General features: G+C 35.9%; 1 protein-coding gene across 14 annotated transcripts in view; it reads left to right on the forward strand.

The window, feature by feature from the left end:
• The window catches only part of NBEA (neurobeachin), a 664,613-nt gene that overhangs the window by 564,924 nt on the left and 80,981 nt on the right, over positions 1-18,708 (forward strand). For all 14 annotated transcript variants that reach the window (XM_032880041.1, XM_032880043.1, XM_032880047.1 and 11 more), the window contains 2 exons: positions 1,943-2,055; positions 18,556-18,696. In XM_032880041.1, the coding sequence (XP_032735932.1) occupies positions 1,943-2,055; positions 18,556-18,696 (254 nt within the window). The remainder of the gene's footprint in view (positions 1-1,942; positions 2,056-18,555; positions 18,697-18,708) is intronic.

Genomic DNA, 18,708 nt, shown 5'->3' on the forward strand with positions numbered 1-18,708 from the left:
TCATAGTGGACTTATAAAACAGGTGCATTCGTTGGCTGAGCTGTTTAGCTGCAGTCTCCTTCTAGCTTATCATGCAGGTTCACAGTGTCACTCTCTCTCATATATATTGCTCTCGCCCTACATAGCCCTCATCCACCAAAGACACCAGCCTGCAATTTTCCTTTTTTTCACTTGGCTATTTGTTCACCTAAAGTTTGGTTCATCTTGTCCCATTTTTATCACCTCTGTATCCATTCCTTCAACATTTATTGGCAGATGGTATGTTTGAGATTAAAAATGAAACAAAACCCTAGACTCTACATTCACGTGTTCACAGAGTGTTGCAGAAGCAGACAAGTAAACAGTGATGCGTATTAGCAGCAACCCCTGTGTCGTGTCCGCATGAGCCCTGTACTGGGGGAACAAAGGGGACCCTAACCTGCCTCTCACCTCAGTCCAGGAAGTGCAAAATAGAAGGAAGTTCTTGCTTTCTATCTGTTACCTCCATCAATTTACACATTTAAAGCAATATATTACTTTGTTATAAAATGTGGATAAAATGTTAATGTATCATTAACAGATAAAATATTCATCTGCTACAATGTTTATGAAATGAATGAATGAATTTGATCTGATGCTTGTAGTAGCAGATTTAGTTCTCCCTTGGATCAGGGTTGGTTTTTTTCCTATTATACAACCACATTAACCAATTGCTACAAAAAGTAGGTATCATTTAATGACAATTCTTGATGCCAGATGAGATAATGTATGCATATCTATATTACTCTTAGGCTCTGTGTGATGTGGGCACCAAAGCATTCATTCTAGATGAAATCCGTATCATTAAATACTGGGGAAATCGCCCTTTTGTATGAATTCAAATGGGAATTTAGAAAGTTACCCACGATCAGATTATAACATATTTTTGCAAAAAAAAAAAAAAAAGCAAAAAGCAAAAAACAAAAAATTTGTGCAACAAAAGTTTCCTTTGGCCCCGTTTCTTTAGGAGTGCTTCTCTTAATTTCATCCTATGCTATTCCAGTACCAGTTTATGGGGGTGAGCCAGTGCCATGTGCTTCCTAAACTTTCTACCTTCCCACTGTGCTTCCATAACCTACCTGGGCCTCTTAAGTCATTCTATCAGAAAATAAACAGCAAACCCAACCTAAGGTGCTGCAGCTCTCCACTGAAGTGAAACAACGTAACACAAAAAGAAAATGTGTGAACCAACCTCAAAGAGTGAAAAGACAATACGCGAGACATCTGCCTCTGAACTTCTTCATACTGGCTTCAGATGACTTGTTAACGTGTACATTCTCAAGTTATTCTTGTTTTTGTAATTCTTGGTATAAGCTCATATAATATTCTTTACACTGGCGATGTAACTTCTAGATATATAATCATTGTAGTAGAATACCATCACATAACCTGAAGATGTACAGATCAGCAGGATCCCTCATCCGTGATCACTTTCGGGGGTCTTCACCAACAAAGCTCTGCTTTTCAGGTGCCAGTAATGTCTTCATCAGAATCCTCAGAAAAGCGATGGAGAAGGGAGGTCCCCAGGTGGCAGGTTGCAGTCGGTCAGGACCGGGAGTGGGACATACAACTTCTGCTCAGGTTCTGTCAATTAGAATGGAGTACCATTCCTATAGCTGCTTGTAAGGAAGGCTGAGAAATGTGGTCCAGACCAAAAAGAGAAACGAATTACAATAAACAGCTCTCAGTCTCTACCACAAGCCTATATTCTAGAAAGTAGTTCTAGTTACTCGTGTCTTAATTATTATTGAGTTAATTCACTTGAAATACATTGTTATTAGAGTGCTTTTGATTAAACCACAACATAGTTCAATAAATGAGTTATTCTCTTCTGAAATCCAATAGTTTCTTTATATAAGAACAAGAACAATTTCATAAGCACTTAGTGCATATACAGATTTTCATTTCTCTTTTTCATTACTAGGACGGACATATAATGACCTGAACCAATATCCCGTGTTTCCATGGGTATTAACAAACTATGAATCAGAAGAATTGGACTTGACTCTTCCAGGAAACTTCAGGGATCTATCAAAGGTAACTTTCAAATATATTGAAGTCAATTTTCTTCATAAAACTTTATTCTCAAAGTATTTCTACCAGGTATGTATATGTATCCAATATAGCCAATTAATGTTTATTAGAAAGAAAACCTGGGTCTTCTCCTTTTGTGGTCAACATCTAAATCTCATTAATTCTTAGCATAGGTATTAAGCTACAAGAAGATAAATGAGTACTAGTATAGGGAAAATGCAATACATATTTAAGAAAAAGCAGATGTAAGGGGAGGTTGCTCAGATATCCTTCGTTGTAAAGGTCAAGGTAAAAAACCTGAAATTAGAACAAGGTGTGGTTGCAAATTATTTCTGTGATATATTTCTTAGGTGATAAGACATGTAATCTTGACTATAACACACACACACACACACACACACACACATACACATACACACACTACATAGGGGAACATCCTAGTGAAAAGAAAGTAGAACACAATAATTCATCACAGATCTGTTAAGATGCAAGAGAGAAGATCTGGCCCCAAAACTGGCAAAATAAAAATTACATAATGGGGGATAAGAATAAAAAGCAAATTTGCTATTAGTTTACCTCATTTGTCCAGAGGAGACTTAAGTGGAGTACTTAATTATTGGAAGTGCAGTAAAGGATTAGGAACTAAGCCCCCCCAAAAAATTCTCTGTAGCCTAAGCTGATGTCAGAGCCAGACCATTAAGTTTAATATGTATACTTCAGCCATTTTAAGCCTTAGCCCCCATTCACTCTGAATTTTGTTCTTTTTTCTTTTAATTTAATTTTATTTTTTCAATGTTCCAAGATTGATTGTTTATGCACCACACCCAGTGCTCCATGCAATACGTGCCCTCCTTAGTACCCACCACCAGGCTCACCCATCCCTCCACCCCCCTCCCTTCCCAAACCTCCAGTTTGTTTCTCAGAGTCCACAGTCTGTCGTGGTTTGTCTCCCCCTCCAATTTCTCCCAACTCACTTCATTCTCTTTTCTGTCATACTTGGTGGCCTGCTTTAGCGTTCCACAGCCGGTTACAAGGCGTATGGGTGAATGTTTGGGTTGGGTGGGGGGAGGGCTGAGAGCATAACCATTGCAGCCGGTTTAGAAATGATTCCACAGATGGTTTTTAACTCAGCACACCTTCTCTTGCCTGCTCTCTTGCCTTTGAGAACTAGACCTACCTAAGCTGAAGTTTTGTATTCCACTGCTTACTAGCTATGTGACCTGAAGTCACTTTTCCTTAGCCTGCGTTTCCACATTGGTAATGAGAACAGCACTACTATCCTAAGCCACACAGTTGCAAAGATCTAATGACATGTGCATAAAGAATGTAACAAATAGGGGCGCCTGGGTGGCTCAGTGGGTTGAAGCCTCTGCCTTCGGCTCAGGTCATGATTCCAGGGTCCGGGGATCGAGTCCCACATCGGGCTCTCTGCTTGGCAGGGAGCCTGCTTCCTCCTCTCTCTCTCTCTCTCTCTCTCTCTCTCTGCCTGCCTCTCTGCCTGCTTGTGATCTCTGTCAATAAATAAAACCTTTAAAAAAAAAAAAAAGAATGTAACAAATAGCATGGAGGACATGGGGAGTTAGGAGTAGGGAGTTGGGGGAAATTGGAAGGGGAGGTGAACCATGAGAGACTATGGACTCTGAAAAACAATCTGAAGGGTTTGAAGAGGTGGGGGGATGGGAGTTGGGGGAACCAGGTGGTGGGTATTAGAGAGGGCACGGATTGCATGGAGCACTGGGTGTGGTACAAAAACAATGAATACTGTTATGCTGAAAATAAATTTTAAAAAAATGATTTTAAAAAATGAGATTACTGTATGAGAAAATAAGAAATAGAATAGATAAAATACCAAAAAAAAAAAAAAAAGAATGTGACATGGTTCTTGGGGCATTGAAGCACTTCGTGATTATTAGCTATTAGTATTACACATGGAATATTTCTTAGCCCATTTTGAAGCCCGTGTACTAATATTTGCATATCCTTATCTATCATTCACTCTTTAGTTCTGTTATTTTATGTGACTTCCTTATCTAATCTCGGTTGCTAGCTCACTGCTAATTTTAGTTATGATATTATAGGTACAAAAGGGACCTGAGAGGTCAGTTAGTCCACACCTTACTGAGAGTCCCACATCTGGGAGAAAACAAAATACTAGCAACTGAATTCCAATATGGTTTTCAAATATAGTAATTTTTCCAGTTCAAATAAACTGAACAAAAATCTTGTGTCATTTATCATGGACAAGTAATTAATTATTCGGGCCCAGGTAGATAGATGGAAGTGTTGTAATTCATGGGGTCTGCCCTCTGGTGCAAATCTAGTTATAAAGTATCTGAATCATAAAACCAGTCTCTGCAAAGTTAAATAATAAGGTCCGATATTTTACAGAGAGATCTACATAAGAGGCGGTAAGTAGTAGTTAGGAATGAGAACGCTGGAGCTGGGTGGACTGGGTTCAAATCTTAATTGTGCCACTTACTGGCTTCAGGGTCTTAGACAAGGTTAATTTTCTCTTTGCCTCAGTTTCTTCACCTGTAAAATAGGGACAATAATAATAGGCTTATTGTGAGGATTTGATGAGTTAATAAGTGTAAAGAACTAAACCAAAAAAGTGTAAAGAACTTGGGATAGTGCTTAGCCTATCAATATTAGTGAACACTGACACTGTATGTTTAAAAATGATGTAAATCATTGATAGAGGTCATACATTTTATCTTTCAAATATTGATGACAAATACATACTGTTCTATTCATATTAGGATCCTAATGTTTGAAGATATACATTTTTGAAATGACTTGCCAAAGTTACGGTATAATCTTTGGGTATAAAACAAAGCCAAACTAACTCATCAGTGTGAGGATAAAAACTGTCAGACTAGTTCTTTTTTTTTTTTTAAAGATTTTATTTATTTATTTGACAGATAGAGATTACAAGTAGGCAGAGAGGCAGGCAGAGAGAGAGAGGAGGAAGCAGGCTCCCTGCTGAGCAGAGACCCGATGCGGGGCTCAATCCCAGGACTCTGAGATCATGACCTGAGCCAAGGAAGAGGCTTTAACCCACTGAGCCACCCAGGCGCCCCTGTCAGAATAGTTCTTTAACACAATCTTGTTCATATATGTTTTATTTAGCATTATTCAAATGATTGTTACACACTAGTCACTATAAAATATATATATAGTACAATTTATTGTAGATTCTCAAGTAGCATGATACACGGTATTAAAACCTCAAGAGCTGACTACCACTATGGCTATGTTAGATATTTTTTTTTTAATTACTTTAAAAACAGGGAAGGAAGGCCTTTTTCTTTGAAATGAACTAGAATATTGTGGTGATAGGAAACTTCTCAACTAAGTTTCCTTTACTTCCTCTGTTTATTTATTCATTTTTAGTCAATAAATGTTTATCACATACTTCCTATATGTCAAGCACTGTACTAGCTGAAAGGATATACAGGAGTTAATAAAACAGACTTAGTCACAGCCCTTTTTGGGAAGAGTCCAGTCCAGGGTTGAGATGAAAACTCAGGTAGTTACCAGAAATCTGAGGCCAGCATATCGACAGTATAATGGGGACGGTACCAAATTGGAGAGTTCATACTTAACTACTCGAAGACACGGGACTCCAGTGTTCTTGCAACACTGTCCCAACCAAAGAAAGTACAGCCTTCATTATGATTAATATAGATAAGAGAAAGCATACAGTAAAATATTTACTAGTAATTACAGATTTTTAGTTTATCATATAGAAAATTTTAGTATATCATATAGAAAAGATGACAAACTAAAGGAGGAAATCACTCTTTCTAAAGTAACTAGAATATGTAAACATTCTTCAGGTTTTTAATGCTGACCCATTTAACCTGTGTTCCTTTTGGCAGAACATTTCCCTTTGTAACTCACATGTGCTCTCCTGAGTTTATATAATGTTAAGTAAGTAGAAGAGGTAAACAGACAAGGCAGAGTGAATACTAACCATGGAGTCCTTCATGTTGTGAACATTTGAACCCATGAGCTCTTAAAAGATAGATAGCTTTTTTTTTTCAGTTCTGCTATGTTCCATGCTTTAGTAATTTGTTCTTTATATTCTGTCAGACTAACATGATAGGAAAATGTTAGCAAATTAAAGCCTCCTGATGTGTTAATAAATTACTCTTGCATTATTCCCATGCTTCATTGAATTTCTTAATAGGAACTTCTTACAAATGGGCTAGAAACCCAAAACTATCCTGTATAAAAATCATTAATAAACAATATTTTAATGTATGAAAATATGTCATATTATACACCTAACGGGAAAGTGACATTTGAAGTATAATAATATAATTGGAAGGAGAAACTATTAATAATGAAATATTATTGTAATGAGATGACCACTAAGAAGCACATGAAATTCTTGTAGGTATAATCAGTACTACAGAAAGAAATTTTTAATAGAAAGTTTGTTAATCTTCAAATCTCAAGCAAGAATTTAAATACCTGAATGATGTTATTAACCAGGAACCCTCTAAAAGATCTCTAAGAGCAAAAGAAGTTGTTCCTAAGCAAAGATTGTGACCCATGGAATAATTTCTAGTAATGAATAATTCTAGAATTTGTTTCATTAAACAACATTTGAAGCCCCAAATAATTTTTATGTTCTCAAATCTTTAGAATCTATTCTTTATTTAAAAGAATAAAAAATTAAGAAGCTTTGAAATATATGATAAATAAAATATACAATCCTAAGAAATATCAAAATATTTTCATCTTTATATCCCCACACTACACTGGCTTCATGAAATTCTATGTCATCAGTTAGAACTTGTGGACAGTAAAGTAGTAAAACAGGTGCCTCAGTTCCAGACCTCACATCATACAACCCAATGAAAGAGCTAGCATCTCAGCAAAGTCATGCTCATGAAAGACAGAAAAACTTTTCTTTCTTAGAAACCCCAAGAATGCCTCCTTGTGTGTCATTGGTACTGCTTAACAGCAGTAGAATATGTTCACTGGAGATGAGATAAGCCAATTATTTCGCATGGTTGGAGTCAATGGTAGAGTCAGGATCACACCAGACACCTGTCAAAGAAGGATGGGCTGAGTGTTGACCAAAGGAAATTTGGGTTTCTGTTCCCTAAAGAAAGGGGACTGATGTTATAAAGTGAAAAATAGTGTATCTGGGAGCTTCTTCTTTCCGATTTCTATAATCTTAGAGAATAGCAAATAAATTACAGGTTTATATGCACATAGCTACTTCATAAAAGGAACTTTGCAAGGTGCTAAGAAGACTTTAAAATATAGTCCTAACCCTCAAGGAATAGTCGCTGGTTATGAGGGAAAAACAGCCAATAGGCAATAGCTTTTTATTACATACATACAAGTTTAATATATGAATATTAGGTGGAATCAGAGATAAATTTGCCAAAAAGCTCATGAAGCTTAAACTTCAAAGCCCCTCAAGTTTCAGGGGCTTCTTACAGATTGTCGCTCACTTTATGTTCACAGTCCTGGTTTATTTTCTTAGAGAGCCCCTCTCCAACAAATTCCTAAGCTCTGTGAACTTCTCTCTCCTCTTCTTCAACGTAAGCACAGTAGTATTTACATAACACGGTTTCTGAAAGACTTAAATGCGCTAATGTAGGAAAGGCACCTAGTGGCATGCCTGGTTCACTAGTGGCATTCAGTGACTGGGAACTACAAAGCCAATTTCCATGACTGTCAGCTGAGGGTTCACTGTTGTTTGTGCAACTGAAAAAAATATAGGGAAAGATTGCTTGATTTAATTTTGCTCTAATAAAATAAAAAACAATACCTTTTAATAAAATATAAAGTCACATTTTCATGCAATAAGTAATTGCTTTTGCATCTCTTTAAATTGTCAACTTCTCCGAACTATAAACATCAAGATGCTGAAGTTAAATATTTATTGAAACTTGAGAGGCACATTTATTTAGACTAAACTATTTTATTATATTTATAATATTCATGTTCTTTCCTTAACCCAGTTCAGTGAAAGAAGAGCACAGGAACAATGAAAATTCTTTATCAGTAAAATTTATTGGATCCCTCATTTGATTAGGCCTCAGACTTTCAAGTTTTATTTATTACATGTACAGGTTAGAGGTTATGTTTCTCGTTTGGCATGATGGACAGCAAATGAAACAATATGTCATTGACTTATCTCTTCAATATTCAACCAGCAGTGGGTGTAGACAATTTTTCCCTCCATGTATCGAGATTTTCCTTATGGAGATGTGACCTCGTGGTGAAATCTATCTTAAAACATGATACACGCCAGTGCTTGAGTTATTTACATATACTCATATGAACTTTGCTCTTAAATTACAGTGGTTACAAGACTTTGACGTGAAGCGCAGCCTCTGCTCATTAAAGTGTAAATGGAATTTTCCCATTTCCCAGTCATGCCCTCTGATAAATGAAATAGTTTCATCACAAAGCCAAGTCCTGCTAATATTGACATGAGCATAAGACATCACACACACACCCATTCACTGAGTGGAAAAAATCTATTTTGTTAACATAGGAGTTGTTTGACTGACAGATGATGATAAGCATAACCATTTTCCCAAATTATTATGCCACTTAAAAAAAGGAAGTGATAATGCCTTGAGGCTTTGAAATGTGAGAATGCAAATGGAGGAACTGAAGTGTGAATACTCTTCAGCCGTCCACCCCTGATACTACTGCCAAGTGTCTCTATACCACATAGAGAAGGGTGTGCGTCGTTAAGGTGGGGGAGTGCTCGATTCAGCAATGTGGTGCAAGTTTCTGCAGTTATTTTGTCTTTCTTTTTCATCTTCGGTTAACAGTATCTAAAATGAAATTCATTCTATATACCCTAGTATACAATCTCCCTAATGCTTAGGTTTTAACAATAGCGTGTGAAGAATGGGCAAAATGATTAAGTGTATTAGTAGCTGACTATAATGATAGAAAACTTGGTAGAAGACAAATTTATTCTATACCATCTGCCAAAAAGCCTACTGCCAAATTTGAAATATTCTAAATATATGTTGAATGTTACCTTAACATACAACCCAACCTGAAAACTGTTTTTGTTAGCCTTGCTTATATTGAAATGTTGAAGACAGAATATTGATTGGCAATATTTGGATACTGTCTTAAACTCATGGAATAAGCCAAGACGAGGGTCCACCTTTCAAGGGGGGAAATGCAAAAAGGTACCAATTTCAAAATTGGATTTATTGAAGTAGATAATTTTATTCATTTATTTGTTCTTTTCTTGTTTGCCGGGTACAGGAGATAAAAAGACAGTAAGAGCTGGTCCATGCTCTTAAGGGTTTACAAGTCATGTTTGGTTTACCCGGTGGCATATTAAGTTCTTTTCCTCCTAATTGAAAGGAAAAAAAACAAGTAAGTGTAGACAAAGAACAGAGCTGGTTCATAGACACTGTGGTAACCAGAAAGAGTGAGGTGCTCTTTGTTTGTTTTTTATCTCCACTGTTTGTTGGAGATATGTAATAGGGTGATGGGGCGTTTTGAGGATTTACACAGAAGTCCCAAACTGGTTGCTTGATCTGCCTGGTTATACTAAGTGTCCTCCCTTAGAGTCTCTTTTCTAGTTCTTTCCCATTTTTAGCCGGTTATTCTACCCTTTCAGAGAGAGAGAGAGAAAAAAAAAATACTAGAACCCATCCGGCTTTCAAAACTTTAAGCTGTCAGGGTGCCCGGCTGGCTCCCAGTATTGGTATTACTTAAGACTCTTGATGTCAGGGTCATGAGTTTGAGCCCCATGTTAGGTGAAAGATTACTTAGAAAGAAAGGAGGAAAGAAAGAGAGAGAGGGAGAGGAAGGAAGGGAGGGAGGAAGAAAGAAAAGGGAAAGGGAAGGGAAAAAGGAAGGAAAAGGGAAGGGAAAAAGAAAAGAGGGAGAGAGAGAAAGAGACAGAGAGAGGGGCAGGGAGGGAGGAAGGAAGGAAAAGAGAAAGAAAGAAATTTTTAAAAGAAAGGAAAACTTTAAGCTGTTAGAGAAGGAGCTGGAAACAATAGGAGCGTTTCTGTAGTGTCTGCTCTTAGATACTACCTACAGAGAAGGAAAGAGAGCCTGCTTATGCACTTTGGTGTCACATCTCAAGTACAGCAGCATCAAGGCAAACCTAGACCAGAGTCTGTCTCCTTTAACCTTTCTTTCCAGCTGAAACAGGAGATCCAGTGGAGATGATCTTGAAACTCCTCAACAGGCTCATCATTGTACTACTTAATATTTAGAAAGCTTTTAGAACTGACACATGAAGATTTAAGGTATTTAATTATACCTCCATTGCTTTTATGTCAAAACTGGTTACTTTTCACTAAAATATTTAAAACTGATTTTCTTAGGAATTATCCTGGGACAATGATAACACCAGCCAGTAGCTGACAGGTACTTATTATATAGCCAGGCACCCTGCTAAGCATCTTCCATAGATCTTCTCATTTTATCTTCACAACATTAGGATGAATTGCACTGGCTTTGTAAGTTGCATTTCATTTGTTGCCTATTATTTCTCTATAGTAGGGAAGTAGAATATACTTTAAGATAATACACACACAACCAAACTACAGTGATTAGTTGATCTTCTAGGTGCCCTCCACCTTTTCTAAATGCCCTGCACTATGGACAGCCATGTAATAGGAGCAGAGGATGCAAAGAAATGTACCAAGTCAGCCATTCTTTACCTCCAAAGACTTCAGTCCTGCATGGAACAGACATACCTGTGAATATGCTAATACACTGTGCTCATCAAAATTCAACTTTGGCTCAAAGTCGATTTCCCCATAATGTAACTAATCATGTTTATTTACCCTATGAAAAAATATGAAAAGAATTGCACTCAAAGATAGCCAGCAAAGTATAAATCTTAACACTGACTTTTATTAACACTTCATTACTTCAGGTTCCGTTTTTTAGGCATGTATGTGGGAATTATATGGTGATTAGCCGAAGTTCACCTGATGATGCCATTTTGTGCATAAAATTGCAAAGGGGGGACTTTGTCTGTTTAAGACAACAACCTTTCTGGGTCCCTGGGTGGCTCAGTAGGTTAAGGGTCTGCCTTCAGCTTGGGTCATGATCCCAGGCTCCTGGGATCAAGTCCATCATCAGGCTTCCTGCTCAGTGGGGAGCCTGTTTCTCCTTCTCCCTCTGTGATCTCTCAGGGTAATGAGATCAAGCCCCACATCAGGCTCTGCGCTGGGTGTGGAGCCTGCTTGAGAGTCTCCTTCCCTATCGCTCTGCCCCTCCCGACCTACACACACTCTCTCTTGCTCTTTTTCTAAAAAAAACAAAACAAACAAACAAAAAACTAAAATTTATAAAAGTTTAAATGTTCATATTTGAAAGATTTTTCTGGGTCATATAACTGAGAAAAGCCCTTAACATTCTATATGCAGGATAAACCAAATTCTTTTTTTTTTTAAGATTTTATTTATTATTTATTTTGCGAGGGGGAGAGAGAGAGAGAGTGAGCCAGGGAGAGGGGCAGGCAGAGGCAACTAATTTTATAATTTTATGTATATTCTTCAAACTTTTTCTCTGAATAGTTAGCAAAAATATATTACTTATGTACTCAGAATTTTTAGAAAGTGACTGATAATACTGTTTTTATAAAGTCATTGACAAAACTATGATGCTGATATTGCTATGATGCTAATGGCTTTTTTCAACCCTAGTACTCATAATATGATTTAATATTACCTGTAACCCATTCTCCACAAAACTATTGGAGTTACCTTTTTTTTTTTTAAGATTTTATTTATTTATTTGACAGAGATCACAAGTAGGCAGAGAAGCAAGCAGAGAGAGAGAAAGAGGAGGAGGCAGGCTCCCTGCTGAGCAGAGAGCCTGATGCAGGGCTCAATCCCAGGACCCTGGGTTCATGAGTCAAGTGGAAGTCAGAGGCTTTAACCCACTGAGCCACCCAGGCACCCCTGGAGTTACCTTTTTAAAGCTTAACTCAGATCTTGTTTATCTCCTGCTTAAAAGCATTCAGTGACTCTTCCCTTCACTTACCATAAAATTTTCATTTATATTTCATTTCCCTGATCTGCAAAACCATATGATATGCCTTTACCTATTTTCTCACGTCATCTCCTAATCCCTTCCTCTCATCTACTGTGCTTCAGTCACACTCTCTTTCTGTTCCCTGAGCCTGGTAGTCAGGCCTCTAAGAAGGCTTTGTACTAGCTTTTCCTCTGTCTTGAATTCTCTCGTTTCTGAACTGCATATACATCTCTGCCTAGAGGTTCTCCTTGAGAGATGCTGTCCGTATCACCCAGTCGCTATTCTCTCATTCTGTTTTGCCCATAGAGCACTTACCTCTGGTATTTTTCTCATTTACCTGATTGTTTATTTAGATTCCATCTGTCTTTGCCTCTAAAGGCGCGCATGTGCACGCGTACACACACACACACACACACACACACAAGAAGCATCATGAGAACAGCAACCTCATTTATCTTACTGTAAGGCCTAGAGTAATTACTGACACATAGTAGGCACTCAATATTTATTGAATGAGTTTACCTGGGAATTTTTTTCAAATCAGCCTTTTCAATTAGATGCATAATGCAGTAGTATGAGTATATCATCACTTATTTAACTAGTGCCTTACTGGATATTTAGACTATTTCTAGTTTTGTGGGGAGTTTCTGTTTCATTTTGTTTTGCCATTTCAAGCAATGTTGCAAGAAATATAAATATCCTTGTATCTGATTCTTTCCATATTATAAATTCCTCGAAGTGGAATGATTGGATCAAAAGCAAGTGCATACTTAAAAAAAAAATATTACCACTTTGCCCCACGAGAAATGTATACCAATTTATATTCCCACCAACAGTATTATGACATATCATGTTTTGCTATTTCCTGGCCAACACTGAGTATTGTGAAACTTAATTTTTGACAATCTAATGAATAAAACTCGTTTTTACTTGACATTTTAAAACTTGCCAGGTACTTCTGACTTTTAACTATAAGGAAAGAAAATCAACTTAAACTGGCTATAATTTAAAAACAGAAATTTTTTATTGGCCCTCATAACTGAGAAATCAGGGATTGGTTTGTTCAGGAAACTCACCAATGTCATAGGATGCTGCATCTCTGGTATTTTTCCTTACTAGTTTCATTTTCAGACAGGCTTATTTCGCTATGTTATAGTAGTGATGCCTTTGTAATTCCACTAGAAAAAGAGAAAGCTTCTTTCCCAGAGAGTCTCAGCAGAGTTTCATTGGAGTAACTTGAATCATCTGCCCATTTCTCTACTAATCTTAGTGGCCATGTGGATAGAATATGCTGATTGCCAAGTCTGGATCAAATGCCCACTGCGGGAATCAGATAATGGAGTCAGCCCACCTGAACCAGATATACCAAGAGTAGGGAAGGAGTGGTTCATAAAGGGAGAAGGAGTAATGTATGGTGAACAGAAAAAGAATAGCTATCCATTATATTGGATATAATTATATTGTGTGAGCTAGTGCTGTTTTTGCTACATATATTGGAGATTTGCTTCTGTAAATTGCCTGTTCATCTCATTTGCTCATTTATTGACTAGATTATTCGTTAGTTTCTTACTGATTTGTAAGAGCTCACTTTTTAAGGAAACTAGCCCTTTATCATGTGTGCTATAAATATTTTTCACTTTGTTATTTGTCTTTTGATTTCGCCTAAAATTGTTGTCTGAAGTTTCCATGTTGAAATTTAAATATCATCAGGGGCACCTACATAGCTCAGTCAGTTAAGTGTCCAGTTAAGTGTTTTGGCTCAGGTCATGATCTCAGGCTTCACACTAGGTGTGGAGCCTGCTTGAGGTTCTCTCTCTCCTTCTCCCTCAGCCCCTCGTCCCAAGAAATTGATTACCTAATTAATGTTATATAATCAGATCATTCAATCTTCATTCATTCAGCATTTATTACATACCTGAAAAGAGCCAAGTAGTATATCAAGTGCTCCGAACATAGAAATGAGTAAAAGCCATTGCCTTGAAGGGCTAGCCTACTGGTAAAAGGAATTTATAGATTTGCCTATTACCAGAGAGAGTCATGTAGGGCTTCGCAGATGAAATTTGAGCTGCTATGAGAAGAATACATGGAAATTCCCTGGTCAGATAAGAAGAGAGGCAGGGAATTTCCTTGAGCACAGAAGCATGTGTGGGTATGATTTCTATGTTGTCCCGAGAATTTTAAGAATGATGATACATATATATAGCTCATGACTGAAAAAAAATGAAAGGACGAGAATTCTTGAAGCCTCTTCTCAGGATTCCCAAGCCCTTGGTTATTATAATGAAAGATAACAAGGTAACTTCAGTATGTTAGAAGCTCAGATGTGTTGAGAGTATTGAGATGAAGTCAAACAGATCAATCAGCTATATCCCGCTTCCAGCTGTATCTGGCACAAAGCTTCATCTGGTTCTGCACAACGTAGAGCCTCTGACTAGCAGTGCAATCTTGACTGGACGTTTCTTCATTGTTCTCATCTATACTGTGAGGGAGTTGGACTTGCAGGCCTGTAGGTTGTATTCCAATTTCTGAAGATCCATGATGGTTTAGGAATTAAGTAGGCAGTTATAGAAGAAAAAAACGACATCAAGATCAGAATTTCCTATTTCGCCGTGAAATGGTAACGCAGTGTTGTGGAAAGAGTAGAGACCCACGTACCTGTTTCCTCCGTATGAAATTAGGTTCAGAATGAATGCCTTGCCCGCCTCAAGACTTACGAAAATCAATCCAGAAAATGGATGTGAAAACAGTATCTGTTTTAAGTATATAGTACCATTAGCATTTGCAGCAGAGAACACTAGCAATAGTGAGCTCACAAACATTTTATATATAAAAGTAGAATCCTAATACCATGAACATAATGAGCATTTTCAAGTTTTTTTTTAATACAAGAATTCAGTTTTATTAATATTACTTTAATTGGACCTCTGATTCCTCTTGAAAACCTTTTTAGTCTTAAAAATTATAACCTGTTTTAATGGCAGTGACTGCACCTTAAGTCAGTCCACATTTATTTTTGATTTATTTATTTATTCAATAATCCAGCTATGTGCCCAGACTTTCACATTCCCTAAAGTTCTTTGAATGCTTCATAAAGTACCATTTACCCAATTAGTATTTTTTATTTAAATTGTTTTTGTTGTTTTCACCTCTTTAATTTATATACCTATCCCATAAAATGCACTTGATAAAACGTGTAAGGTTTCATGAAAGAGAATGGTATTGATCAATCAAGACTAAGAGAACAGAAAAGGAAGGAAAATAGGAAAATATAATCAAAGAAAAAGTTCACACTCAGAAATGCATACCATAAGGATTCTAACCAGAACTTCTCAAGGAGCCCTAGTGCTATGGCCTATTAATAATTATTATGAAAACAAAAAAGGATGAGGATCTAGTAAAAATAAAAATGGTAAACACTGGAGTGAACAAGATTAACTAATTCTGTTTATAATATTTCTCAGAGCCTTTCATAGTGTAAATCTCCATGAGTATCTGTCAGGATCTTTGTTCCATATAATAAAGACATATTTTTTTTGTTTTTTTCAGGAAAACAAAGCTTTTTGTGGTACTTAAGATGGAGACAGATTTCTCTCTTTAATATTCAAACAGGGGAAATTGAGTAATAAAGTAGAGAATATCCTCAACACTGATTCTTCGATAAATTCTGTTGTTTTATGTGGACGTGGTAATGTTAATATGTATGATTTTCCATCAGTTTTATATTGAAAATAGTTATTTTGAATGCTATGTAGGCTTTATAACAGTTTGAGAAACTGAATTATAATAAAAATGCTACATAGGTGGAATTTTTGTTTTTAATTTTTGCCTTGTTATCTGCATTATTTTATTTCTTAGTGTCAAGTCATGGCATACAAACCAACAAAAACAAAATCATAATACATCTAATAGCAAGTTCTAAACTTTCAGGTAAACCTTTTCATCTGGGAACACTTAAAAAGCATAGAGGTGGCTGTTCCCAAAAGCCTACTGTTTGAGAGAAAACTGGTAATAATTACTATGGTAATTATGGTAAAAATTGAAAGATTACAAAATAAGCTTCTACATTTTATTAAGCAGAGTTTTACTGTTTCACCGGATTTCCTACCTTATTTGTTTGCTATATCCAAATGGCTTTGACATTGCATTATTTGCTCAAATTTTACAAGGATAACAAACACAACCATATCAGTTTATACACAAGTAAGTAGATGACTATAGGCAGGTAGATGATAGATGAACAGGTAGACAGGGGGCAGATAAATAGATAGATATTGTATGTTTGGATCCCATAAGAAAATACATCATCTGTGATGATATTTTTGTTTCCCAGACATTTTCAAGCATTTTGCCTTCAGATGATTTATTGCTTCCTGATTACTAGAGCAAAATAATAGAAAAGTAATAAGTACAAACTAGATCATTTACATCTTGTTATATACAAAATTAGTTTCTAAATGTATTAGATAAAAATTCAAAATTGGAAATTCATTTTAAGAAGTTACTAATGGAGGCATGTGTATACTTTAATACTGTGCAACTGTTTCCTACAAAGTATTACTCTCTGTCAAACACTCCAAAACAATGACTTTGATGAAACTCAAGTAAAATAAAAAGTGTAAATATTTACTTTATCCTTTTTCCGGTAGTTGGTGAGAAGCTGGAAAAGATTAAAGGAAGGGACTTTTTCCTTTTTCAAGAATTTTTGTGTGAACAAACAAAATCTCAGATAAGGTCAATACTTACCTATTGGAAGCCATTTTATGCATGTGAAAGACCCATTAGCCTATTCAAGAGAGAACAAAGTATTAAACATTTTAAATGCTTTGAAAAAATAGTCTTTTAATATTGAGAAAGAAAAACAGATGTCTGCACATTTAGAAAGTATAAGATATATTGGCTATCTTAAATGAAAAACTATTTCAATTCAGGAACAGTTCACATTCCTTCTACTATAGTAACTATCCTTTTACCAAAAATTACTTATATATTTGTTTTAAGTGTTATTAATATTCTATGTGATATTTAATGAAATTATATTGCCTTTTGATATCTATGCAAAAAGATTTGAGAGATGAACAGTGAAATTTAATGTAGAATAAAATGTAAGCCTTAGAATATTTAAAAAGTATATTTAAACCAAAGTTCTTAAACATTTTTAAATAATTAAATTAAACAAACATTTTCAAAAATTTTTAAAAATAATTAAATTGTTTAGCCTTTGTTAAGTCATAATTAAGTTAAAGAAAAATGAGCGTAGTTTACAAATAATTTTAGTATTAAAGATAAGAGCCCTTGCAAATAAGAGTTTATTATGGAAATTCTAATAGATCTTTAACTGTTGACATCATTGTGTTATTTGAATTAGTCCCATAGGACCAAAAGAAAAAGCTTACAAACAATTTATAAATGAATCTTTCTCTCTTGTGTAACATTATTTGTCCCATTGAAACACTAATTTTCTACTACTTCTCTTGTTAAAATTAAGCCCTGGGGGGAACTTCATAGTTAACTAGTAATATTAAATTTTGAATAAAGGAGTTCTATATTATACTTAGTGTTCATCTTGTTTTCTCTATAAATATTTATATATAAGAGTATGCATTCTAAAGCAAAATAATGTAGCTATTAGGTATCATGAGAATGGACTCCATGTTCCATAAACCAAAATCAAGAAATTGAAGCTAAAACAGTTTCTTACTTGAAATCGTGAGGACTATATGCTAGAAATTCTTTTAATGATTAGGTGTGCTAAGAAGTTTGAGGCAATGATCCAATTAACACACACTTTTTTGAGGGGGGGAAAATCTATGTATATTGTATCCTGAGCATTTTACTGTGTGCTCTACTCCAGGGATTAATGTCATCATTGGGATGATAGGAAGGTTTTAGTGGCTTTACAAAATGCTTTCTAGGAACTTAGGAATTGTCTGGATTATTTTCATCAGCCTTAGGTTTGTAATTTCACTTAATAAAGAAGATGTATGCGCCATTTGTATAATAACAAAATGGAACCAGCATTCCAACAGGGTTTCCATGTGGGTGATTATTATCTTTCGCACTGTGGGTAGCCCTCTGGTAAAAGAAGGTTTTCTCTAATATGGTTGTCACATGGTCAACTGCTTCACCTTCTCCTCCTTGGATTTCCTATGATCAAGCTAAACGTTCATTATGGTTATTACTAAGTAGGCAGGACAATGACATTAAAAGTCTTGGTTTTGCCTTGACAGTTTAAAATGGATCATCCTAGTAATCCAGTTTACTGAAACTTTTAGTAAAACCCAGAAACTTCGTAAAATCCAGAGACTTCTCTTCCTGAGAGATTTTTGGCATGTGTCATGATCCATAATTAATATTAAAATCAAATTTGATAAAATATAATACAAAATTTTGTATGCTCTATGGTTAAAATGAATTAACAGTAAATACTTTTAGCATAAAGAGTTACAGCATGCTTAATATAACTGTATTAAGTGAAATGCTTCTTTTCTCTTCTTACAGCCAATCGGTGCTTTGAACCCAAAGAGAGCTGTGTTTTATGCAGAGCGTTATGAGACATGGGAAGATGATCAAAGCCCCCCCTACCATTATAATACGCACTACTCAACAGCAACATCTACCTTATCCTGGCTTGTTCGAATTGTGAGTCTCTTC

The sequence above is a fragment of the Lontra canadensis genome, unplaced genomic scaffold, assembly GCF_010015895.1.
Source record: "Lontra canadensis isolate GAN:19392208 unplaced genomic scaffold, GSC_riverotter_1.0 scaffold67, whole genome shotgun sequence".
NCBI lineage: Eukaryota > Metazoa > Chordata > Mammalia > Carnivora > Mustelidae > Lontra > Lontra canadensis.